We start from the raw sequence: 26,554 nt of genomic DNA, 5'->3' as shown, positions 1-26,554 counted from the left end.
TCTTAAATTAAGACAACAATGAAATTTGCCATATTGATTGACTCTTCCTTTCACTTGAACACTTAGAGGCCATTACAAGGTTACTAGTTGACCTAATTACAATTTTGTTGTGTGTCATGGAATAGGGAGGCCTGAAGAGAGGAGAAAGACTGGAGGATGGGTGGTCATTGGAGCAGTCAGAATACACATACTAATTAAGTTCACTGTCTTCTATGGGCACAGTTCTTAGCACCCCAAAACGATTACAGTAGTAACATCAAGGATCACTGGTCACAGATCACCATAACAGATATAATAATAATGAAAAAGTCTGAAATATTGTGAGAATTACCAAAATGTGACACAGGTGTGAGCACATGCTATTGGAAAAAATGGCTTCAATACAACTTCCTTCATGCAGAGTTGCCGCAAACCTTCAATTTATAAAATTTGCAAAAGTTTGTGAAAAAAAATTGTAAAATTTGTAAAAAACACAGTATCAGTAGAGTACAATAAAATGAGATATACTCATATTTTATCACTGAACCCTTCTGAGCCTTTAGGCACAGAGGCAGTCGCACTCCTGGTCCAAATTTGCACTCAGGTAGTGCATGCCTTATTATAAGCAGCCTCCATCCTTATGGGTCTGGGACATATTAATGCTCTGGGGAGTGACTTTTCTGTGCGCTTCATCAGCTAATTCTTAAAACCAAAGTGCACACCTGCTGTACCACCCAAAAAGTTCTCACACATGGGCTTTTACTCACTAGTAAAGCCTGGATAACAGATGTACTCTCAGCAATCTATTAACAAATATTTGACCTACTATGTGCCAGGCACTGTGCCAGGAATAAAAACTTAAAAAATGAAGTCATCCCTACTCTCAAGAAGCACACATTTTAAAGGTGAAGAAATGTATTTAAAAGGATTAAGAATTTATTAAGAAATGAATTAATGTTCTCTTTTCCTCCTCTGCTGCTTGAGAAGATAGAGGCCACTAGGAACAATAATGAGATGAACCTCAGAAATGGGGAGATCATGACAAACAGACTTCTTCAACCTAAGCCAATGGTTATAGATGCCCCTCATCTTGGAAAGGCCACAGAGTTCATGACTGAAATTTGAGGAACCACTGGCTGAGATGAGGTCATTTTTATCTTTGGTTCATTCAATCAATCAATAAACCTTAACATTTTAATCTATTACTTCTTATTTAATAGTCTTTTCTTTTAAAATTTTAAGTTTTAAATTCTCTCCCACTCTCACCTCCTCCCCCAGCCACTGAAAAGGCAAGAAATAGGATAGCAATTATGTACATGAAATCATGTGAAACATCTTTCCATGTTAGCCATATTTCAGAAAAAGCAAGAAAAACAACAAAAGTAAGAAAAATGCAGTTCAATTGGCGCTCAGTCCATCAGTTCTCTCTCTAGAAGTGGATAACATGTTTTCATCATGAATCCTTTGGAATTGTCTTGGGTCATTGTATTGATCAAAGTAACTAAGTCTTTTACATTTGATCATCGTTCCAATGTAGCTGTTACTGTGCGCAATGATCTCCCAGTTCTTCTCACTTCACTTTATATCAGTTTATATTCAGAGCTTACCATATTTTTAATAAACATTTATTAAGTGCCTACTATGTGCCAGGCACTATGCTAAGTGCTGGTTATACAGTGGGGGGGAGAGGGGAGGTGGGGAGATATAGTCCCTGTTCTTATGGTGCTTACAATAGACAACATTCAAAAAGAAGCTGAAAAGTGGTGGGGAGGGTGGGGCACTGATAGAAGGAAGGTACCCATGAGAGAATGGTGGAAAAGTCCAGAGGAGCGATGTTGGGTGGGAAATGAAGAAATGGTTGGCCTGAGCCCTTCCTTAAATGGAGGTTCTGAGAGGAACTCTCCACTCACCAGTCGGAGGGAGGGGCCTGGAGACAAGGGGGTACTGATGAGACTCATACCAGGGATGAAGGGATCTTACAGAATGAAGAGATTTTTGCATGATGGAAAAGCCCAGATGAGGAAGTGCAGCTGGGTGAGAAACTATTCTGGTGATGGAAAAAGAATAGCTTTGGGTATGATTTATGATTCCTTTTCTATGCAAAGAAAAATCAACCAAAACACAGGCTTGCAAGGCACAAGAATCAAGAAAACAGTGAAAGGAATGTGAGAATGGAATGAAGTAAGTCAGGGGTACTGCACAGGCACATGTTGGTGCTGGCAAGAAGGAGAACTGGCCCTACAGTGATTTTTATCGGAGAAGACAGTATGGACTTTTCACCAGAGCATGGTAAGAGCTTTTGGTTTGTTTTTTGTTTTGTTTCTTAAGGTACCTTTGTTTTATTTTGTTTTTCGTTTTGTTTCTTAAGGTACCTTTGCCATGGCTTACAACTATAAGCTTCTCTACTCCCTCACTCAGGGATACAGTCCCTTTATACACTCCTCCCTTGCTGCTTTACAATACCACAGCTTAAAAGTACACAGAAGTAACAGTGGGCAATTTCCACTATTAACAAGAGAAGGGTCATTTCATTTCCATTCTAGACAGGTGAGGTTTAATTATATCAGCTAAAGTGATGAACCAACCAAAGTGCATGCCAAAGGATACAGAACTCTTTACTTCACATAAAATACATGCAATAATAAGTGTGACATGACAACGTGATTGTCGTAGTTCAGTTGTTTCAGTCCTGTCCAACTCTTTGTGACCCCATTATGGGGTTTTCTTGGCACAGATATTGGTGTGGTTTGCCATTTCCTTTTCTGGCTCATTTTACAGATGAGGAAACTGAGGCAAACAGGGTTAAGTGACTTGCCCAGGTCCACAGCTAGCAAGTGTCTGAGGCCAGATTTGAACTCAGGAAGATGAGTCTTCCTGATTCTAGGCTTAACACGCTATCCACTGGGACAACTTAACTGTCCCCACAATATTGTAAAGGCAAACAATTTTTAAAAGTGTGAGAACTCTGATCAAGCGAGTGACTAACCACTATTCCAGAGGACAAGAAATGAAGTGAGTACATTACCTGCTTCCTAACAGAGAAACTGATGCATGCAGAGGAGAGACACGGAGGCAGAGACAGAGACAGGGAGAAACAGAGACAGACAGAGACACAGAGAGAGAGAGACAGAAAGAGAAGAGGAGAGAGAAAGAGAAAAGGAGGGGGAGTGAGGGGAACAGAAAAAGAGAGAGGGAAGAAGAGACAGTTTTTGTATACAAATATGTAGCCATATTATGACTATATGTATATATAATTATGAATATATAATGAATACACAATTACATACTATATGTGTTATATATGTATTTGCATATAAACATACATACATATATATAGCACATATTGTAGTACGTAATTTTGTATTTCTTATATGCATTATACATATAGTCAGTTGGGGAATTTGTTTTGTTTGATTATGAATATTGTTTACAAGAGTTTGGTTTTTCTTTTTTCAGCATTTGGGGAGAGGAAGAAGGGTCAGAAAAGTTTTTTGTTCATTAAAAGATTTTAAATAATGTTACAAATGATCAGGATTCAGGCAGATGCATGTTGGCTAGAGTTCAAGTCAAGTCAATTCAACTTAATAGCATTTATGAGGCACCTACTTTCTACCAAGCACTGTGCTAGATGTTGGGGATATAAAAAACAGCATGGACAAGCCCACAGTGCCCATCTTCAAGGAGCTTGATTCTAAGAGGTACAGGAGCAGGCAGCATTCACACGGATAAGTAAATATACAGTATGTACTAACATGGGGGAAAGATATGGAGAGCATGAATAGGAAAGGCTTCAACTCAGAAGTGACACAAGCTGATTCTTCAAAAGATGCTCTGGATTCCGAGACCCCAAGGAAGGAGAAGAGCATGGGGATTAAAGCAGGTTTCAAGAATCAGGAAGGCCCTTCAGTGCACCTTGAAGGATCACATAGAGTCTGAAGGCACTTTAGAGGTGCCCTAGTAGAATCTCCTATTTTACATATGATGAAACTCAGGCCCAGAGTAGTTAAGTGACTTGACCAAGGTCTAGAATTTGAACTCAGATCTTGTGATCCAAGTTTAACACTGTCCCTGGTACCAAGATGGTAACTGAGGTTGTTAGTGTCATACTGTAACATGAATGGACAAGAATAAGACAATGATTGCTATGTAGGGCCAGAACTAGGAGCCCAGATACTCAATCAAAATTTAAAAAACTAAGCAATTATCAGGAGTTTGAGGAAGCAAAGGTAGTCAAAACTAGAGAAATAACCTTGACCCTATGCCTACAAGCTCAGACTTCTACCACCTAGCAGTACTTTTTAAAAGGGGATGAAATTAAATATTCCCTGCCTGGGATCAGAATCCATTTGGTGTTTCTGCCTGATACACACACATTAGTGTGCCTGACCTTTTAGATACTCGATCCTTGCCTTGACCTTTGGGACTTTTCCTTTATTTCTAAAACTGTTTTGGTAGATATGGGGCCACAGTCAAATTAATACCTATGCGAGAACAGACAGATCTATCTGATTCTGGCTGGAGCAGAAAGGCCAAAAATAATAGGAGGGCCTGGGAAGTGGACGGAAACTAAAACCTTTTCTGCCACATCATTGTTTTTCATATTTAACAATCATGTTGAAAATTAAAATTATTATGAAATGCTATAATGAACAAAAGATGATGGAAGTGATGACTCAGGAAGATTAACCTCATGGTTGTGCCTAAGATGGAGTGAAAAGAAAATAGCCTACTTGTTGTTATTGTTTAGTCATTTTCAGTCATATCTAACTCTCCAGGACCTCATTTGGAGTTCTGTTGTTTTTGGGGGGGTTTGGCAAAGATACTGGAGTGATTCATGCCGTTTCTTTCTCCAGCTCATCTTACAGGTAAGGAAACTGAGGCAGAGTTAAACAACTTGCCCACCTAGTATGTATTTGAGGTACGATTTAAATTCAGGTCTTCCTAACTTCAGGTTGGGCACTCTATCTACTGTACCACCTAGCTGCCCAAAAAGTCTAGAGACGATAAGATTAGTTTTAACTAGTTCAAAATAATTAGGATCCTCTACCTTTCTTTCTAAACCTGATCCAGAAAACTTTTTTTAAGAATTATTTTATTTATTTTTATTTATTAAAGTAAAATAATATTAAATGATTTATTTATTTTGTTTCTCTGTATGAGTGGCTAAGATATGTCCTGTCAATCGTACCTCTTCTGTCCAGTCACAAAAGGAGAGAGAAGAATGTTGCTATGCTTCTGGGACCAGCTTGTCCTCCGTGCTCCCCAGGGAAAAATCAACCCACCAGAAAGATGTCAAATAGTTTTTCAGTTTTGTCCTAAGAGACAACACCCAGTGCAGGCGATCACTACAAAGCTAACAGACTGCTGGCAGGCAGCTTTGTTTAAAGGCTTAGTAAGAGCCTCAAGGTAGAATGGGAGATGCCAACACAGGTGTAGCCTGATGGGATCCAAGAATAGAAAACTCCCCATAACAGCTATTCATCCACTTGTCACTTGGCAAGTCAACCTGCATGGAGATGCCACCTCAGCACAATTCCCAAGGCATTGGTGGGAAGGGACTTAGAAGGCAGAAATCTAGGGCTAGAGAGCCAGTCCCCACATGTACTGGCCACCTTGTTAGAGCAATAGTACTTACTTCTCCATTCCTGGTTTTCCTCATTTAAAAAATAGGGACTCACAGGGAAGGTGCTATGCAAACATGTCCAAAAGCAAAAGATATCAAGAAAATAAGATTTTTTAAAAAGATAAAATATATGAAAGATAGATGGTGAGCATCTATGATCATATTTTATATATATATATGCATATATATATATGAAAAAAAGACTGATGATCATTTTTTAAATGAGATCTCAGAGGAGAATTTCATCTACATCAAGGCAGGTCATCTCCTTTACAAAACTGAGTCTGAAGCATCTGCCTCCAGCACTCACAGGTTAAAAATTTACCCAGAGAGGGCAGTTAGGTGTCACAATAGATAAAGTACCAGACCTGGAGTCAGGAAGACTCATCTTCCTGAGTTCAATTCTAGCCTCAGATACTTCCTAGCTGTATGACCCTGGGCAAGTCACTTAACCCTGTTTGCCTCAGTTTCCTCATTTGCGAAATGGGCTGGAGAAGGAAGTGGCAAATTTATTATCTTTGCCAAGAAAACCCCAAAATGAGGTCATAAATAGTTGGACATGACTGAAAATGACTCAACAACAACTCAATTTGATGACAAAGAAGATGGCACTGTTCAGGTACCATTGCTCCCCAGGTTTTAAAAATTACTGAGGATCCTAGAGTACTGTATCCTAAGCTATTCACATATTAACTACCAGGGAGGAGTTTATAAACAATCTAAGCCTTCCCAAATACAATGATCAATCACATGAAAAGCTCAGAACCTCTTTTCCAGGATTCTAGAGTGAACTCAACTCAAGATGAGATCCCCACTCAGGAGCTACTGGAGGTAGTTCCTACCTTTAAGAAAGGTAAACATTTATACCTCCAAAATTGGCAAACACTATAAATCCAAGCTTGATATGTTATTGTGTTGATTGTCCAAACTAAAGAAAGTGATGTAAAAATGTTACTAATACAAATGAAATTGAAAAGTTTGTCCTGTATGCATTCTTTTTTCTGGAGAGACAATCTTTGAGCATTTACCAGCACATCTCTCTTTGTCCCATCTAATTCAACGATTATTACAGTCTTTATTCCTCCTCTCCTCATGAGGTCTCTCTAAAAATGGAAACTACCAGAAGTTGAACAACTGGAAATCTGTGATCCCTAGAACTACAGCTAAGCTCTGAAGCGGAAATCGTTCTAATTAATGGTGAGGAACTGTTTTGCCAAAGGCTATTGACTTATGGGAGTTGGAAAATGATCAAGTATAACCTGACATAAAGGAAACTCCCATTGATTTCAAACTGGAAATAATCTCAGAAACCATCTAATACAAAACTTTCATTTTAAAGCTGAGGAAACTGAGGCTCAGGAAGACAAAGTACTTTGTTCAAGGTCACATGGAGCAATTCTGCTTTATGGGAGAGGAAGAAAAGAAGGAAGGAAGGAGGGAAGGAAGGAGAAATTAAGAGAAAAATGGAAAGAGAAAAGGGAGAGGAAGGGAGAGAGGGAAAATAAAAAGACAGAAAGGAAGAAGGAAAGAAAGAGTCAAGATGCTTAAAAGCAATCATCAAATTAATCTACTAAGATTGCTATTTTTAATCCTTTAAGTTTTTCTCAATAGTATATTTACAGAATGTTACAAAAAACATTTCACCTCCCTATTTTACCTAAATTTTTGAAGAATCAGTCAAATCATCTCTTTTCCTAGTTTTCAATTGTAAAAACCTCTCATTTCCTGTACTAGAAAAAAAGAGGTTAGTAAATGTCATTTTACAGGAGGAAGGGGAGTCCACTTTCAAAAAGCTAACCTTTCATCTTTCAGTCTTTCACTAGGTTTTTACTGAAGAACTTAGAAGTTATGCTTCATTTTCAAACCTATAAACAAGGGGAACAAGAGAAGAGAACAAGTACTTATTAAATACCCGTTTTCTGCCAGGCACTATGCTAAGTACTTTACAAATGTTATCTCATTGGATACTGTAATAGATATATATGTTGCCCTTGTTGCTTGTGTTATGGGCTAAATAAATTAAGAAGCAGGCTAATGTGGTCCATTAAGAGTGCCCAAAATGTTAAAAATTAAACTAGCAACTCCCTCTGCCTTTCCATCATCATTATACCCAACAAACTTTAATCATATGATTTGGTTTAACTGGTATTCAGGGTTAATGACATGATCAGGTGGAAAAAGCTGAGGATCAGGGAGAAAAAGTGAGACCTGGGTTCTTCTACTCCTGTCTCTATCACACTCTAGATGTGGGACTCTGGGAAATATGCTTAGTCTGTATAACGGGCTAGGGTTTCTTCACCTGTAAAATAAAAAACTTCAATTAGATGATCTCTACCATTCGTTCCAGGTGTAGGACTCTTTATGAGAGACAACTTGGAGTAATGGGTACAGTACAAGACTTGAAAACTGGAAAGATCTGGCCTCTGACACTTATTAGCACTATCATCCTGGGTTAAATCACTTAACGTCTCTGAGCCTCAGTTTCCTGATTTGTAAAAAGAGAGGGGTCAGATAAGATGGTCTTTAAGGCTAGGGCCCTTCTAGTTCTAAATATAGGTCTAGGGGACTAATGGTTTTTGACTGAGCTAACTGTTTAACTGAAGTGAATCACGAGCCATTCTGAACATTTATGCACACTGGGTAGGTATTAGGAAATTCAAAGATTAATACAACCAAATTCATGTGGGCATTTCAACTCACACACTATAATAAGCCATGGCAATAAATTAATTTGACCAAATCATCCCTTGATTGACAAACACAAATATTTTGAACGTTTGTAATGTCCCACTGTAGACCCCCTCCCCACTCCAGGACCCTCAAAAATTCCTGAGCTAGGGTCAGGCATTTCATTCCTTTCTAGCAAGTTATAGTCAAGCAAGGGATTGTCCTGTAAACAATGTCATTCAACAACTGCCTTGTCCCACATATCTAACAATGTACTTCTGTATATGAATGCACATACAGAGGATTGTAGGGGGGAAAAGATTAGCTTATCACAAATACAACTGACTGCCCCAGAGTTATGGGCAAAGAACCTACTTCTGCGTCCCAGCAGGTCACAGAGGTGATGCTTTATTGATGTGGTTATAACTAATATACCGATGTAACATAAACCAGTCTTTTTCTGGTTCTGGCTCTACATTCTCTATAACAAAAGAGCTTAGGTATGTGCTGTTTGTGTTGTAGATAAGACCACAGGAGTATATATTTGGAGATGGAGTGACTTTAGAGGTCATTAAGCCCAGTCCCTTATTTTACAGATGAGGCAACTGAGACCCAAAGAAGTTAGGTAAGTTGACTTGCCCAAGGTCACACAGCTAGAAAGTATCAGATGTGAGTTTAGAACCCAAGTCCAATGTAGACTCCAGTTTCAATCCATATTGAATTCTTTACAGCAGAGGTGTCAAATACCTAGACCCAAATGCAGCTCCACCAGGTCAAAATTTAATTAGGAAACAGATAGCAAAGTAAACTACAATGGAGCACAGATAATGTTAATATGTGGTTTTCTAAGTCGATACGGCCCACAGGGATCCTTATGTACAGTTTAGTGGCCCCTGATGCTACTGCTTAGGATTTTTTGAATTACAACTCAGGAACTACAATACCATATGCTAGTCAAAGATTTAACAACTTTACAAATTTTACAATTTCCAAAGCCCTTAGAGATATATGATCTCATCTGATCTTCACAGATTTGCTCTATAGGGCAGTTATTCTTATCCCCATTTTATAGATGAGGAAACTGAGGTTCAGAGACTATCTCTTTGGAGATCTTCAGACAGAGGCTGGCTGTCAATTATACCACAATGGGGATGCTTGACATCATCAATGGGTTGGACTCAATGGCCGCTGAGGTCTTTTCCAACTCTCAAATTCTATGATTTTGTGATTCAATGAAGATAGTTCTCAATGCCTAAAAGTCATTCAAGATTTGGTTCTGCCAGAACCAAAAGCTCTAATGACATCACCACTGAGATCAGAAGCAAACTTTGGTGAAAACTGTACATTTGCGGATGTACAGGGGATGGTGTCTGGATCTGTAGTTTCTAGCAGTGTAGTGAACTCCTAGTGTGGAAACTCCCTCCATCAACACAAATTAGCAACTCCTCAGAAATGTATCCTCTTAGAGAGCTACCTAGGGCACTAACAGGTTAAGTGACTTGTCAATAGCTATCAGAGGCATATCTTAAACCTAAGTCTTCCTGACACCAAGGTCTGCTCTCTATACACTATGCCATTCTGCCTCTATGGGGAGGTTTTAATTGTTGCTCATTCATTTCAGTCGTATCCACCTCTTTGTGACCCCATTTGGGATTTTCTTGTCAGAGATACTAGAGTAGTTTGCCATTTCCTTCTCCAGGTTGTTTTACAGACGAGAAACTGAGGCAAACAGGGTTAAGTGACTTGCTCAGGGTCCCACAGGTAAGTATATGAGGCTGGATTTGAACTCAGGAAGATGAGTCCTCCTGACTGCAGGCCTAGTACTCTATCCATTCCACCACCTAGCGGTCTCTTTAAAAATAATAACATTAAATAAATGTTCATTGGATTTTATTCAATGCATGCTGAATACTGATAATCCAAGGATAACTGATATGTTTAACAAATTGCTTTTTCATTACAAAAGATGGTGGGAAAGAAACCACAGGGTGAAAAGCTGAAAACACAAATTTCAGATGGAGCAGGATTGTTGTTTTTTATCCTTTGTACACAAAGAGGGCCAGTGACATCAACTGTAGTTTGGAGGAAATGAAGCAAAAGGACGATGAAGCAGGGTAGTTAGTTCCAGGCTCCAAATCTCTCTTATCTTGAGGCAGCTAGGTGATGTAATACATAAAACACTAGGCCTGGAGTCAAGAAAATCTGAGTTCAAATCCAACCTCACACACTGTGTGACCCTGGGCAAGTTATTTAACTTCTACTTGCCTCAGTTTCCTCAATTGTAAAATAACAGCACCTACCTGGAAAGGTTGTTGTGAGGATCAAATGAGATGTTTGTAAATTACTTACTATAGTGCCTAGCACATAGTAGGAACTATATAAATGTTTATCCTCTTCCCCTTTCCTCATTTCATTCTCTTCTTACACGTGTGTGTGTGTGTACACAGGCTAAAGCTGTCACTTTCACTGAAGTTTGGTTCAGCAAAATCCAGTATGCCCCAAAAGGGTGGACCCCAATACTCAATGGAGAACTGTGCTCCTTCAATATGTTTACTCCACTATATTCCACTCCCAGACTGTTAAAACACATAAAGTGGCCCTTTCATCTTCTTGCTGGGTATTAAGCAAAGCACAGTGGATTTGTTTTATCTCTTTCGATTCATTAAATTCGAGCTCCGAGTACCTAAAGCCCTCGGGGTACCCTGTGATGTATAGTTCTTTATAGCTCACACTTTCTACTTTTCTTTTCCTAACGTATTCTTAAACACAGTGATTTCAAGGATTTGATTCTACTTTCCAAAGGGAAAGTGTTCGAAAGGTAAAGTGTTTTCCAGAGAATTCTGAATAACAAGGTGGAAATTTAAATTTCCTAAAGCTATCTTTAACAACAAAAAAATGCTCCTTCCTAACAAACAGGTTTGGAAAATTAAGTCATAGTTTCTTTTAACTAGGACTTCTTAGAGGCTTTTTTTTTTCATTCTTCTCTCTGTCCCTATGCCTCCCTAGCTATGTGACCTTGGGTAAGTGATTGAACTTCCAAGAACCTCAGCTCCCTCATCTGGAAAAAAATGGGGAAACTAAAAATGGGCCTCCTTAACTTTCCACGATTATCTGTAAAGCTGTGGGAGTGGCTGGTCTTTTTGATCCTTGGCACAAATTTTCATGGGCCTCCAATAGGTTAAGTCATTTTAAGGATTTGTGGGAGTTACTATTTAAATCATTTCTTCCCATTCTTTTCTAACTCGTGCTTATATTTTATTCAGTTCCCTTTTTCAAAAATTGAATAATCATATGATAGATATCTGTTTTTCTTCTTGTGCATTTTCCTAGACAGTAGGCTTGAAGTGTGGCTATCCAAGCATACTTTCATAAATCCTTTGGTTGAAACTGATAGGCATTCATTCCTTCAGCAAACATTTATTAAACACAGAATACAGAGCACTCAACTAGAAGCTAGAGAAACACAAAGTTTAGATAAGACCCTACTGATGGATGTTATAATTTAGTAGTAGAACAAGACACCCAAACAGATAGCTCTGATCTATAGCCAAAATGTAAGTGCATGAGAGAGTACAAAATAAAATGCTAGAAAAGGCCTGTAGAAGAAGGTTATTAAGAATTGTGGAGTTCAGAGAAAGGTTCCTGAAGGAATAGAGATATGATCTCTGCTTTAAAGGTTGGACAGGCATTCAACAAGCAAAGAGAGAAAGGGAGGCATTCCTTCAGACACAGAAACAATCAGAGCAGAGACAGGGGGCTTGTTCAGAGAACAGAGAAGATTCCAGATGCAGCTGAATCATAAAATGCATTAGAGACTAATATGAGAAGGCTAAATGGTATGATGGCACCAGATTGAGAAGAGCTTTGAATGCCAGAATAATTTGAATTTTCTTTGGTATGCAATAAGTAGCCACTGAAAATTTTTGACATGTACTTAACAGAAAGAGCAGATATGTTCACATAAGAAAGAATATTCTGCTCGTAGTAAGGACAGATTGGAAGAAGAGAATGAAAATGGGAAGGCGGCTATCATAAATGCTAATAAAGGTCTGTACTCTAGTGATAGCAACGGGTACCGGAAGGAGACAGATGAGAGAAATAATGAGGTAGAACTGACAGCAATTCACAACCGAGTATTAAAGGTGAGGAGGAAGAAGAGTTAAACGTGACCCTAAGCAATGAAGACTTTTGTACTGGGATGGTAGTAGTGGGTATGTGAAAGAGGAGAAATCTTCAAGAGATAGCATAGACAGGAACTAGTAACTGATTGAGTATGAAAGGTGAAGAAGAGGGAAACATCCAAGATATCCCCAAAGTTGCAACATCTGTTCTACAGAGTAGATGAATGGTGATGTTGTACACAAAAATAGCAGAAGTCAGGAGGATCTAGTTTGTAGGAAAAATAAATTTGGTTTAGACCTGTTGGGTATAAGATACCTACAGGATATTTATATAGAGATGCCAACCTAAAGCACATAAGAAAGAATGAGATTAGAACAATAGATATTGGAGTTATTTGCATAGAAGTGGTAGTTGAAGGCAGAAGAATTAAGTAGATTTATAGAGCACAGAAGGAGAAGAAAGCCTAGGATAGAGCCTTGTAAAACATCCATGTGAGGGGGTCAGAAAAAAAAAAAAACAGTGGAAGAGACATAATAGGAAAGGTTGGAGAAATAGGAAAAGAATATGGAAAATATGGTGCCTCTAAAGTCACATGACAAGAAGAAGGCATTGGAGAACAATGTCTAAAGCTGCAGAGGTCATGGAAAAAAGAAAAAAGGACATGGAGTTTAGTGATTAGAGAGATATTGGTGACCTTTGGGATTCCACTTTCAGTAGAGTAGTGGGACTGGATGCTAGATTTCAAATGGTTGTAGAGAGAAATAGGATATTGAGGAAATGGAGGCATTGAGTACAGATAACTTTCTGAATAAGCTTAGCAGTAAAGGCAAGAAGAAAGATGGTGAAGTGGCTAGTTAGAATAAAGGATCATGGTTTGTACTCTGATAAAAAGGATTAGGTGGAACTGCTGATGTTTAGAGGAAGATAAGAAGCAATCCTTGGCTTAGGAGAGATGGAAGAAACAGAAGAGACATAGAATGATTACTGGAGCAAAGTCCAGAGGAGAAAGGAGGGAAATGGATTAGGGGTAGAAGTAGAAGGATTAGCTTTAGTAAGGAATGCAGAAAGTTCTGTGATCAGCTCTAACCATGTAACTGCCCACTCTCCCACCCCCAGAACAAACTCCAGGGTCAACACCATCAGGATAAATATAAAATCCAAATTCCTTCACAACCAGACTCTCTCCTATCTTTCCAGTGTTTTTACATGTGATACAACTGTAGATTCTCTGTGATCTAGCCTAAATACTCTATCTCCAGATTCTGGACTTTCTAACTGAAAAGTCTGTAATTTTCTCCCTCTTTATCTCCACCTTCTGGCTTCCTTGGCCACCTTTAAATCCCAGCTAAGGTCCCTGCTACAAGAAGCCTTTGCTAATGCCCCTTACCATTAGTCTTTTCTCTGCTGATTCTATCCTATTTATCCTGTTCATATAATTTGTAAGTAGTGGTTTTCATGTTATCTCTCCTGTTAGATTGTGAGTTCTTTAAGATCAGGGACTGATCAGATTGTATTCTCAACCTAGCACAGTTCTTGGCACATAGTATGGTACTTAATGTGTGTGTTCATCCTTCGTTGCCAAAGACCATGCCATCAGAGAAATGATGACATGACTTGCACTTGACTTTGTTTTGAGTGAGGGAGGGCTGTGCAGGCCACCAGTCTCACTTCTCCTCCAGAGCCATCTGAATCCAGTGACCAGATATTCATCAGGATGAAGAAGATGACCCAGGATGAGGCAATTGGGGTTAATTGACTTGCCCAAGGTCACACAGCTAGTGAGTGTCAAGTGTCTGAGGTGAGATTTGAACTCAGGTCCTCCTGACTCCTGCACTGGTGCTCTATCCACTGCACCATGTAGCTGTCCAATGGCACTTAATAAATACATATTGAATGACTAGTAGGAAGAAACAAGGGATAGCAATGCTGAGACATTTGGAGGAATAAAGAAAAAACATTAAGGAAGTTCACATCACATACCCTCATAAGATCATAACTTCCAAGTTGAATGAACTTTATGGGTCAAAAACTAACCCCCTTTGTGTAATTTTATTACTTTATTTTTAAAATAGATTTTGATGATTCATTGTTTTTACATTATTACTAGGTATACACTCCACCTCTTCTACCCCCAAAATTGAAACCTCCCGTGTAACAAAGAAAAACAAATCAAAAACAATTGAGACGACTGACCCATCTGACAATATATGCAACTTTCTGATCTCACAGTCCACCAGTGCTTCATTATCTGTTCTAAGGGACCATTACTGGTTTTTCACTTACTCAGTTTGGCTTCCTCTCATGGATATTTTTTAATTGCATAGTTGCAATCATTGTACCTATTTCTCTTCTGTTTCTGTTTGTTTCACTCTGTATCAGCTCATAGACATTACACCATGATGCTCTGAATTCCTCATGCTCTTCTAGCCAGTACTTTATTTTTCCCCAGTTACATGTAAAGACAATTATCAGCATTCATTTTTTTAAAACTTGAAGTTCCAAATTCTCCCCCTCAGAGTTCTCAATTCTCCTTTTCCTCCTCCCTCAGCATCCCCCTCCCCCGCCCAGTGAGAAGGCAAGCAATTTGATACAGGTTATACACATGTGTAGTCATGCAAAACATAGCCATAATAGTCATGTGAAAGAAAACAGTCAAAAACAAAACTCAAGAAAAATAAAGAAAGTAGCTTCAATCTGTATTCGGACACCATCAATTCTTTTTCTGGGGATGGATAGCATTTTTCTTCATAAGTCCTACAGCATTATCTTGGATTGTTGCAGTGCTGAGAAGAGCTACGTCATTCACCGCAGATCGTCTTTCAATATTGCTGTTACTTTGTACACAGTACCTTTTACTTTGTGTCAGCCCATGTAAGTCTTTTCAGATTTTTCTGAGAGCATCCTGCTCATCATTTCTTATAGTACAATATATACTCTTCATCTCTTACAGAACAACGGTATTCCAGTTTATTCATATAATAATATTAATAGCTAACATTTATATAAGGCTTTAAGGTTTGCAAAGCACTTCTCAAATATTACCTCACAACAACCCTCTAAGGTAGATATTACTATTATCTGCATTTTACAGTAGGAAAAAACTGAGGCACAGGATGGTTAAGTGACTTGCTAGTTACTAACAGAGGCTGAAATGGAATTCATATCTTCCTGACTCCCGAGGACCATGATCATGTTACCTACTTACCTACTCTCCACAGTTTATTCAACCATGTCACAATGGATGCATATCTACCTTATTTCTAGTTTTTAACTACCACAGAAAGGTCTATTGTAAATAATGTACATATATGTTGAATACTTACTGAAACTCTGTTTGTGTCTTTGACCTCTTTGAGGTATAAAAGTATCTTACAGTGGCTGAGTCAAAGAGTAGAAAGAATTTGGCCAGTTTTCATGCATACTTTTAAACTTATCCAGATCAGCAACTCACAAGTCCATCAACAGTACATTAATCTTCCCACAACTTCTTCAATATTAACTGTTTTCTTTTTCTCTTTTCTTTCTTTTTTTTTTTTTGGTCCTCTTGGCAAAACTTCAGGGTGCAAAATCTTATATATATATATATATACATATATATATAAATTTCTGCTTCTCTTATTATTAGTGATTTGGAGGATGGTTGCAAAAGGACACTGATATTTTGCCATTCCTCTGAAAATTGTTCATATTATTTCATACATCTCTTGAATCCATATATTTGTATATATGTACATGCATACATACATATGTATACATACATGGATATATATGAACATGTACACATATAATAGCTAGATATGTTTGTATATTATATAATATTATATATAGTATATAGTATATGATATCATCAGTGATGAAAAGATTTTTCCTATCTTGTGATTCTGCACAAAGAATTCTTTGCTGCACAAAGAATCTTTCATACAAATGAGAAGAGTGAGGCCCAGATAGGTTAAATAATTTGCCAAAATCACAAAAATAGCAAGTTTTTAAGGCAGGATCCAAACCTAGAGCTTCCTGACTCCAAGTCATTGACAGAGTAAATCTGATAGAGGTGTTAAGCGTGGGTATTACGCATTTCCTGATTAGATTGCTAGGTTTTAACAATCTCAAGGCCACTGTCATGTAAATATGCTAATAAACAGCTTTCAGAATTTTGAGAAATAGCAGCTGCTTTAAAGCCAAAGATAGTAAGAGTCAATTTATAATGTTTGTACTCTGATAAAAAGCCAATGTAACTATTACAAACATTCCACATGCAGACACTAGAACGTTCTGTGCCACAGAGGTAATCCCATAAGGTCAAAGATGCTAGTCTCTGTCTATGGGGTTCAGCAAAAGGTTCTGGCCTTAAGTTCTTAAATCAAAATGAGATGAAAGCACGTTCCTAAATGCAAAGAAACAATACAACTAAAAAGCAACTGGAAATGATGCTTAAAAGGTTTCATAAAACAACTGCATTTCCTTTGTCTCTAATTTGAGAGTGACCAACTTACAGATTTGCACAAAAACCCTACTATGTGTAGAGCATGGGGTGGGAGTAGGGGAAAGGAGGAATTGGTCTCTATTCAAGCACCTTTAGGGGAAGTAACCAGGTGGCACTGTTGATAAAGCATTGAGCATAAACTCAGGAAGACCTGAATTCAAATCCAGCCTTGGACACTTACTAGTGTGACCTTAGGTAAGTCACTTCACTTCTGTCTGCCTCAGTTTCCTCATCTGTAAAATGAGAATAACAATAGCACTTATTTCCCAGCATTGTGATGAGAATCAAATGTTTTATATATATGTACATATATATAGTGCTTTGTAATCTTACAACACTACACAGTTGTTAACTCTGATTATTAACAGCAACCCTCAACCCTCCTGCCACTCCTACCTCTTTGGAACACCAAGAACAGTTTGGGTGGATAAGCAGACACTCTTCACAGGAGGTAGCACTCCCACTTGTACAGATGTTGAGACCTTCAAAGACAACAAAAAAAAAGTAGTCAATGAGTTCTAAGCTCTCACTTTAAAGCCTTTGAGTTGAAGGCTATATGCCATCAAGGGACCATTTGTTGAGCAGAAAACACTCAAAGTTGTATGTCTTCCTCTCTTGCTATTCAGCAACAATTTCATAAACATTCATCATTTCATTATTCCATTCTTATCACCACAGATCTCCACATCACACCCTCACTCTTAACATAAATGTTTATTTTTTGTTGTTTAGTCATTTCAGTTATGTTAGACTCTTTGTGACTTAAATTAGTGTTTTCTTGGCAAAGATACTGGAATGGTTTGCCATTTCCTTCTCCAGCTCATTTTACAGATGAGGAAATTGAGGCAAACTGGGTTAAGTGACTTGAGCAGGATCACTTAGCTAGTAAGTATCTGAGGTCAGATTTCAATTCACGAAGAGGAGCCTTCCTGACTCCAAGAAGGAGTGCTCTATTCACTTCACCATCTAACCTGTTTTCAAATAGGCATGCAAACCTTTGAAATACAGAATCAGTGAGGAGAAAGAAAGAAAGAAAATGCCACTGTTGTTTCTGGCAAAATTCTACAGCATGTCAAGAAACAATCTGAGAAACTTTTGGTCTTTTAAATTAACTATGGTTTCTTCCTTACCACACTGAAATTGGTGTGGATGTTTTTTTTTTTTTTTAATAGAGAGAAATCTATTTTCTTTTTCTCCCACTCCATCCCAATAGGAAATGAAAAAACAAATTTCTTGTAACAAATCTGTATTGCCAAGGAAAAACCAATTCCCTCACTGGTCATGTTCAAATAACCATATCTCATCCTTCACCCACAAGCTCCTTCACTGGTTCTCTGGAATCACAGATGGTCATTGTCTTGATCAGAGTTCTTATAGCTTTCAAAGCTGTTCTAAACACTGGGATTACACAGAAAGGCAACATACAGCCTCTGCTCTCCAGGAACTCATAATCGAATAGGAGGGACAATATGCAAATAACTACATACAAATAAGCTTTATACAGGATAAGTTGGAAATGATCAACAGAGAGGAGGCATTAGAATTAATAGCATCCCATTACATTCATATAACAAAATTTGTCCAGCTATTTCCAAATAGCTTCAGCTTTAAAAATTAGCAAAAATAGCAGCTTTGAAATGAACGGTTTCTTCCTACTAACATTTTTTAAATGTTATCTCAAAAGTCACCATACATTATTTTTCTTTACCGGAAAGAATGCTGGCCTGGACTGAAGAAAACCTGGTTCGCAGGAGAAACTTGTACTGTGTGATGACCAACTTTGATAGACTTAGCTCTTCTCAGCAATACAATGATCTAAGACAATTTCAAGGGACTCGTGATGGAAAATGCTATGTACATCCAGAGTTAGAACCATGAGTTTGAATGCAGTTTGAAACATAGTATTTTCTCTTTTGTGTTGGTTTTTTTTCTTATGGTTTTTCCCTTTTGTTCTGATTCTTCTTTCACAATATGACTAATGTGGAAATATGCTTAATATGATTGTACATGTATAACCTATATCAGATTGATTGCCATCTTGGGGAGAAGAGCAGGGAGGGAAGGAGAAAAAAATCTTGGAATCACTTGTCCAAAACCTTGTACAACTGAACGTTGAAAATTACCTTTGCATGTAATTGAAAAAATACAATACTATTAAGTGGAAGGGAGGGGGTGAAGGAGAGGAAGAAAGAAAACCTGGTTCAGATCTTGCCTGTATTTGACATTATGAGCTATTAGACACAGACAAGCCACTTAAAGCTTTGAGCTTCAGTCTCCTCATCTATAAGAAATAATAACTCTAATACCCTCTTGACCTTATTACTGTGAGGCCCAAATGAGGTGGTGTATATAAAAGCTTTTGAAAGCATTTGAGTACTATAAAAATGTTAGTCCTTAGAATATCCAGGTCAAAAAGAGTCCTGACCCCCAGGAAGGCTGACACTGGAGATGAGGCTATGACGGATATTGTGAGGAGGCTGTGTCCCATACTGAACTTTTTGATCATTAACAGAGGAACCAGCAGACAAGCCCTTTATTAGTGACTTGAGAGAAAATACAGGTGGGATAATGGAGTCAATGGAGATAATCCTCAGTTAGAGAAAGGGAATACAAAAGAATAAGTATTTATATAAGTATTTATATAATGCCTACAATGTGCTAGGAGCAACACTATGCACTTTAAAAATATTATCTCATCTGAGATTTTTAAATAGGAATCAAAAGTCCAGAATCTTGGCTTATTAGTCATATGACCTAAGGCACACCCCTTCACCTCTTAGAAATTCAATCTCTATCTGTTAAGGGGAGATAATTTTCTAATTGGAAAGATTTTCAAGGTCTAGTCCAAACCCTAACCCCTTCACTATTTCAGATGCATAAAAGGTCTAAAGACAGGAAATTACTCGTTTAGGGTGACAGAGCAGAGACAAGATTAGAAATCACGTCATCTGTAATATCCCTCATACCACCCTATACAGCAACCTTACAGGCTTGTTGCAAGAATCAGATGAGCTAACGCAACTGAAAAAGCCGGTAGTAGGAGCTGAATAAATGTTTGTTAACTATTACCAACAAGGCTGGAAAGGACTTAGCCCAGAGATGGGGAATCTCCCAATCATTAATTCACTGCCTGTAGGTAGCTCCAAATTATATTATTAAGCAGATCATTCAGGGCCTGCCTTCTTCTTCATCCTCATCCATGTCATCTACTTGCCCAGTGGCTTGGTCAGACATCAAAGATGCAAAGGTCATCTACTGCATCCTGGGCCGTGACCACTGGTCCTGACTTTCGTCCTGCCACTGAACTTCAATGACTCTGGAAGAGAGAGTAAGACTGATGACTATGCAGTTCTGCCTCATTTAAATCCTATTCACTCACAGATCTAGACATTACCCTGGTAATGTCAATGGTCCTGTTAGAAAACAAAGGACAAACAACATGGTCGTCATCCAAGTCCCTGTATTAATCATAATACTAGGATACAGGATTACAGATTTATTAGCAGGAAGGGACCTTAGAGAGTCCTGAGGTTCTTAACCCTGGATCTGTGAACATTAAAAAAAAATAAACTTACTTATTTTTAGTTTTTAACATTCACTTCCATAAGATGCTGAGTTTTGAATTTTCTCCCCCATCTTCTCCTTCCTCCCCAAGACAACATGCAATCTCTACTTATACATTCATATTAAACATATTTTCACATTAGTCATGATGTAAAGAAGAGTTAGAACTAATGGGAGGAACCACGAGAAAGAAGAAACACAACAACAAAAGAAAAGAAGAGAAAATAGCATGCTTCGATCTACATTCAGACTCCATACTGCTTTCTCTGGATGTGGATGGCATTTTCATCATGAGTCTTTTGGAGCTGTCTTAGATCCTTGCATTTATGAGAAAGGCTGTCTGTCAGGGTCAGTCACACAAACTTTTTAAAAATTTATTTATTTACTTTTAGTTTTCAACATTCATTTCCACAAGATTGAGTTCCAAATTCTGTCACCATCTCTCCCCTTTCTCCACCCCAAGACACCTTGCATTCTGATTACCACTTCCCCCAATCTGCTCTCCCTCCTATCACACCCCTCCCTTCTCTTATCCCTATCCCCTTCATTTTTTTGTAGGACAAGATAGATTTCTATGCCCCATCGTGTATCTTATTTCCCAGCTTCATGTAAAAACAATTTTTTACATTCATTTTTAAAACCTTGAGTTCTAACTTCTCTCCCTCCCTCCCTCCCCATCCCCACTGAGAAGGCAAGCAATTAGATATAGGTTATACAAGTGTAGTTATGCAAAACACTTCCGTAACAGTCATATTGTAAAAGACTAATTATATTTCCCTCCATCCTATCTTGCCCCCCATTTATTCTATTCTCTTTTTTGACCCTATTCCTCCTCACAAGTATTTACTTCTAATTAACCCCTCCTCCCATTTGCCCTCCTTTCTGTCATTCCCCCACCCTCTGCTTATCCCCTTCCCCTCAACTTTCCTATAGCATAAGATAGATTTCATCTTAAATTAAGTGTGCATGTTATTCCCTCCTTAAACAAAATGCCATAAGAGTAAGATTCACTCTTTCCCTCTTACATCCTCCCCCCTTCCCCTCCATTGAAAAAGCTTTTTCTTGCCTCTTATATGTGAGAGATAATTTGCCCCATTCCATTTCTCCCTTTCTTCTCCCAATATATTCCTCTCACCCCTTAATTTTACTTTTTTAGATATCATCCCTTCATATTCAACTCACCCTGTGCCCTCTTTCTATATCTATATAATCCTTCCAATTACCCTAATACTGAGAAAAGTCTCAAGAGCTACAAATATGATCTTTCCATGTAGGAATATAAACAGTTCAACTTTAGTAAGTCCCTTATGATTTTTTTTTTCCTATTAACTTTTTCATGTTTCTCTTGATTCTTGTGTTTGAAAGTCAATTTTTCTTTTCAGCTCCGGTCTTTTCATCAAGAATGCTTGAAAGTCCTCCATTTCATTCAATGACCATTTTTTCCCCTGAAGTATGATACTCAGTTTTTCTGGGTAGGTGATTCTTGGTTTTAATCCTAACTCCTTTGATTTCAGGAATATCATATTCCAAGCCCTTCGATCCCTTAATGTAGAAGCTGCTAGATCTTGAGTTATCCTGATTGTATTTCCACAATACTTGAATTGTTTCTTTCTGACTGCCTGTAATATTTTCTCCTTGACCAGGGAGCTCTGGAATTTGGCTATAATATTCCTAGGAGTTTTTGCTTTCAAATCTCTTTCAGGAGGTGATCAGTGGATTCTTTCAATATCTATTTTACCCTCTGGTTCTACAATATCAGGGCAGTTTTCCTTGATAATTTCTTAAAAGATGGTGTTTAGGCTCTTTTTTTTCCCTGTCTTTCAGGTAGTCCCATAATTTTTAAATTGTCTCTCCTGGATCTATTTTCCACATCAGTTGTTTCTCCAATGAGATGTTTCACATTGTCTGTTATTTTTTCATTTCTTTGCTTTTGTTTTAAAATTTCTTGATTTTTCAAATAGTAATTAGCTTCCATCTGCTCCATTCTAATCTTTAAGGAATTCTTTTCTTCAGTGAGCTTTTGGATCTCTTTTTCCATCTGGCCAATTCTGCTTTTTAGGACATTCTTCTCTTCATTGGTTTTTTGGGTCTCTATTGCCATTTGGGTTAGTCTATTTTTCATAAGTGTTATTTTCTTCAGCATTTTTTTGGGTCTCCTTTAGCAAGTAGTTGACTCATTTTTCATAATTTTCTTGCATCACTGTCATTTCTTTTCCTAATTCTTGCTTTATTTCTCTTACTTGATTTTCAAAATCCTTTTTGAGCTCTTCCATGGCCTGAGACCAATTCATATTTTTCTTGGAGTGTTTTTGATGTAGGAGCTTTGACTTTGTTGTCTTCTTCTGTTTGTAAATTTTTGGTCTTCCTTGTCACCAAAATAAGACTCTATAGTCTGATTCTTTTCCCAGTTTTTGCCCATTTTCCCAGCCATTTACTTGACTTTTGAGCTTTTTGTCAAGGTAGTTCTCTGCCTCCAGTGGGGGTAGGGGGTAAACTGGCAGACATTCGATCTCTCACAATCTGTGAGCCTAGAGCTCCAGAAACAGTCACTGCCACTAGCCTTGCTGCTGCTGCTGCTGCTGCTGCTGCTGCTGCTGCTGTGGGCTCCTTCTCTGTGGGCTCCTCCACCCCCTCCACCACCCTGGGGCTGGGTCAGACCACTCTACTCTCTCACACAGGTCCCACAGATTTTTTCCACTGACCTTCCAATTTATCCTCAGTGTTTTGGGGTCATGAAGTCTGGAAACCACTACAGGTGACCAAGATTCAGTCCCACCAAGGCCTACTCAGGTCCCATCTGTGCCTACCTGGCCCACACTGGACTGTGCCCTGCTCCCAGCATGGCATGATGGACACTTCCCATTGACTTCTAGGCTGTCTTTGACTGGAGATTTGCTTCACTCCATCATTCTGTGGGTTCTGAAGCCCCAGAATTTGCTTACAGTCATTTTTTACAGGTATTTGGCTGGATTTGGGGGAAGAACGCTAGCAAGTCCATGCTGTTATTCCGCCATCATCTGGACTTTCTGATCACAAACTTATGTTTTTTAAATTCTTTGATGAGTGTCTTTCAATATAACTAATTTCCTTTCTATTTTATTTTATGTAGTTGAAAAACATTATTCTGAGAAGGGGTCCATAGGCTTCACCAAACTACCAGACTATGACACAAAAAAAGATTAAGAATCCTTGACATACTCCAACCTCTTTATAGAAGAAGAAGGCAAGATCCAAAAGTATCAAGTGACTTGGCGGGAGGTCAGAGGTAGTATGTGACAAAGCCAGAATTTAAACTCAGGTTACCTGATTCCAAAACTCAGTGCCCTTTCCACCAGAAATCTAGCATCATAATGATCCCCATTAGCTTAAATTTTTGTGCCAGCCTGCAAAGATGCTTGGGTAAAGGACACTTTCTGATGTTGTTCAGTCATTTCAGTTGTGTAAACTCTTCATGACCCCATTTCAGATTGTCTTGGCAAAGGTACTGGAGTTCTTTGCCATTTTCTTCTCCAGCTCATTTTACAGATGAAGAAACTGTGGCAAACAGGGTTGTGACTTGCCCAGGGTCACACAGCTAGGACATGTCTGAGGACAGATTTAAACTCAGGAAGATGAGCCTCTATTCACTGCACCACAGGACAGTCTATATAGAAGTCCATTACTTCCATGTATAGTACTGTAAAATTTCCGAAAGGCTTGACTATTTGGAGTTGAGAGAGAAGTGGCTTTTAATAGCACTTAGGAAAAACCTGGCATCTTTCATTCCCTTTCTATCTATTTCATTAATTTATTTTGTGACCACAGACATGTTGCTTAATACTCTCATATACCAATTTCAAAACCTTTGTAATAATGATAACATTACCAATGACTTCTCTCACCAGTTTTGTTAAAAACATCATTTTAATAATATATTCTGAACATGGTTAGATCAACCCTGCCAACCAGCCTGGACAAAAGCATATGGTGCCAGGCCATCCTAGGGTTTCCAAGCACCTGCTCTTTCTTTTCCTCTCAAAAAAGTCCAAAAACTATGAGTTACCTCATGAACCACTGGGGAGGTAACTGATGCTTTCTCAAGGGAGTGGTCCCAAGCTAGCTAAGATGAGAGATCTGGGTGGCTCAGTAGGTTGAGGACTGGGCTTGGAAAACTCATCTTCATGAGTTCAAATCTGGCCTCAGACACCTCCTAGTTGTTTGCTCCAGTTTCCTCATCTGCAAAATCAACTGAAGAAGAAAACAGCAAACCACTCCAGTATCTTTGCCATGAAAACCTAAATGGGGTCACAAAGATTCAGACATGACCAAAAAACAACTCAGCAACAGAGATGAAAGATTACTTATGTGCAAACATTTTACAAAGTGAGTTTTAGAATTGAGCATTTGGGTTAAGACAAACATTTGCCTTTTAACTTGATTCTAAAATGTTTATTCTATAATTATATTTTTTTCTAAATTTGTATTTAATAAATAAACATTGTATAAATATTGCTTAAATACATATTTCACTTAATATTTATGACTAGGAAATTGTGTGTGTGTGTGTGTGTGTGTGTGTGTGTGTGTGTGTATGTATATATAAGTATATATACCACAGGGATCATGGACTGGGAGCTGGGAAGTATCTCTTGGGCCACTGAGTCCAATCCTCTCATTTTATTGATCAGGAAACCTGAGGTCCAGGGATATGAAGTGATTTGGAGATGAGTGTGAGAAAATGAGATGCTTCTAATATAACAAATTAAAGAAGAATCTAGGCATGACATGAAAGCGAGAAGAGGAAGCTGAGGATAATTAAATGGTGATAAAAATAGCATTTTGATTTTAGTAGATTGTTTTGTTTGTTTTTTGTTTGCGTGTGTGTGTGTGTGTGTGTGTTTGTCCTTCATTTTCGAAGAAGACCATGACATCAGAGAAATGATGACATGACTTGCACTTGATTTTAGTAGATGCAAAGGAACTGAAGGACTCACTCAAGTAGCCGGTGATTCAGGTTAGCTCTTCCTAGCCTTAGAGTAGAAACCTAAACAGACACAAGTGATCTCTCTGGGACAATGGAGAAGGAAATCTCTACTCAATACCATCATCATTAAAATAATACATTTACAGAAACATACATTCACATCTATAGAGAATATAAACTGTTCTGGGAACCAGGCCAAAGGGACTGTAAAGGGCCCTCAGTAAGGGATCTCCCAAAGAGTTAGTGAGTTTCCCAAATTGTAGGTCTGACCATGTCATCTTCCCACCCTTCCCCTGTTCAATGAGTTCCCATGGTTACCTTCTGGATCCCACATAAAATCCTCATGACTCATCTTCCTGAGTTCAATTCTGGCCTCATACACTTACTAGCTGTGTGATCCTGGGCAAGTCACTTAACCATTTTTGTCTCAGTTTACTCATCTGTAAAGTGAGCTGGAGAAGGAAACGGCAAACCATTATATTATTTCTGCCAAGAATCACAGAGTCAACACAACTGAAAAATGACTGAACAACAACTTTCTGACTCCAAGTCCAGCACTTTATCCACCGTGTCCCCACACATAATGGCTGGGCAGAAACTGGGCAGTCACTTAACTTGTTAATGTTCTGGACAAGTGTCTAAAAAAGATGAGATGCTGCTGAACTGAATTAGAAGAGGGAATTTCTCCATTTAGGAGAATCAATTAAATCAAAGGTCTGGTCCTTATCCTTAATAATGAATGCAATAAATTCTCATCTATTATACTAGTCATTATTTTAACCATCCAGAAGTGTATCCTAAAGAGTATGATGCCATTAGGACTTCCTGAAAGAGGAGTATTATAGATTCTGACCTCAAATTAAGTAGAGGGTACATGCTGGTATGCAGTATCACAGAATTTTAGAGCTGGAAAGGACTTGGAAGATTTGACAATATGTATGACCACGCCAAATTGTTCCCATATCTCACCAACGTATCCAATCCATTTCCATTCTAGAAATTCTGCCAGGTGATTTTACTTATTTGGGGACTCTCTACTCTCTAAACATACTAATATTTCAGAGAATGGGGCATTTGGCTCACTGGATGAGTCACTCAGAACCACTATATGTATGTATTCAAAGAAAGGAAGCAAGGAATAAAAGCTGGATGT

At 38.3% G+C, this 26,554-nt stretch overlaps 1 protein-coding gene across 1 annotated transcript in view; it reads right to left on the bottom strand.

Annotated features, from left to right (window-relative positions):
- The window catches only part of ITGB5 (integrin subunit beta 5), a 207,611-nt gene that overhangs the window by 169,832 nt on the left and 11,225 nt on the right, over positions 1 to 26,554 (bottom strand). The window contains exon 2 of the mRNA XM_072616713.1: positions 17,271 to 17,356. Coding sequence (XP_072472814.1) covers positions 17,271 to 17,356 — 86 coding nt within the window. The remainder of the gene's footprint in view (positions 1 to 17,270; positions 17,357 to 26,554) is intronic.

The sequence above is a fragment of the Notamacropus eugenii genome, chromosome 5, assembly GCF_028372415.1.
Source record: "Notamacropus eugenii isolate mMacEug1 chromosome 5, mMacEug1.pri_v2, whole genome shotgun sequence".
Classification (NCBI taxonomy): Eukaryota; Metazoa; Chordata; class Mammalia; order Diprotodontia; family Macropodidae; genus Notamacropus; species Notamacropus eugenii.
This window is presented reverse-complemented; position numbering and strand designations above follow the sequence as displayed.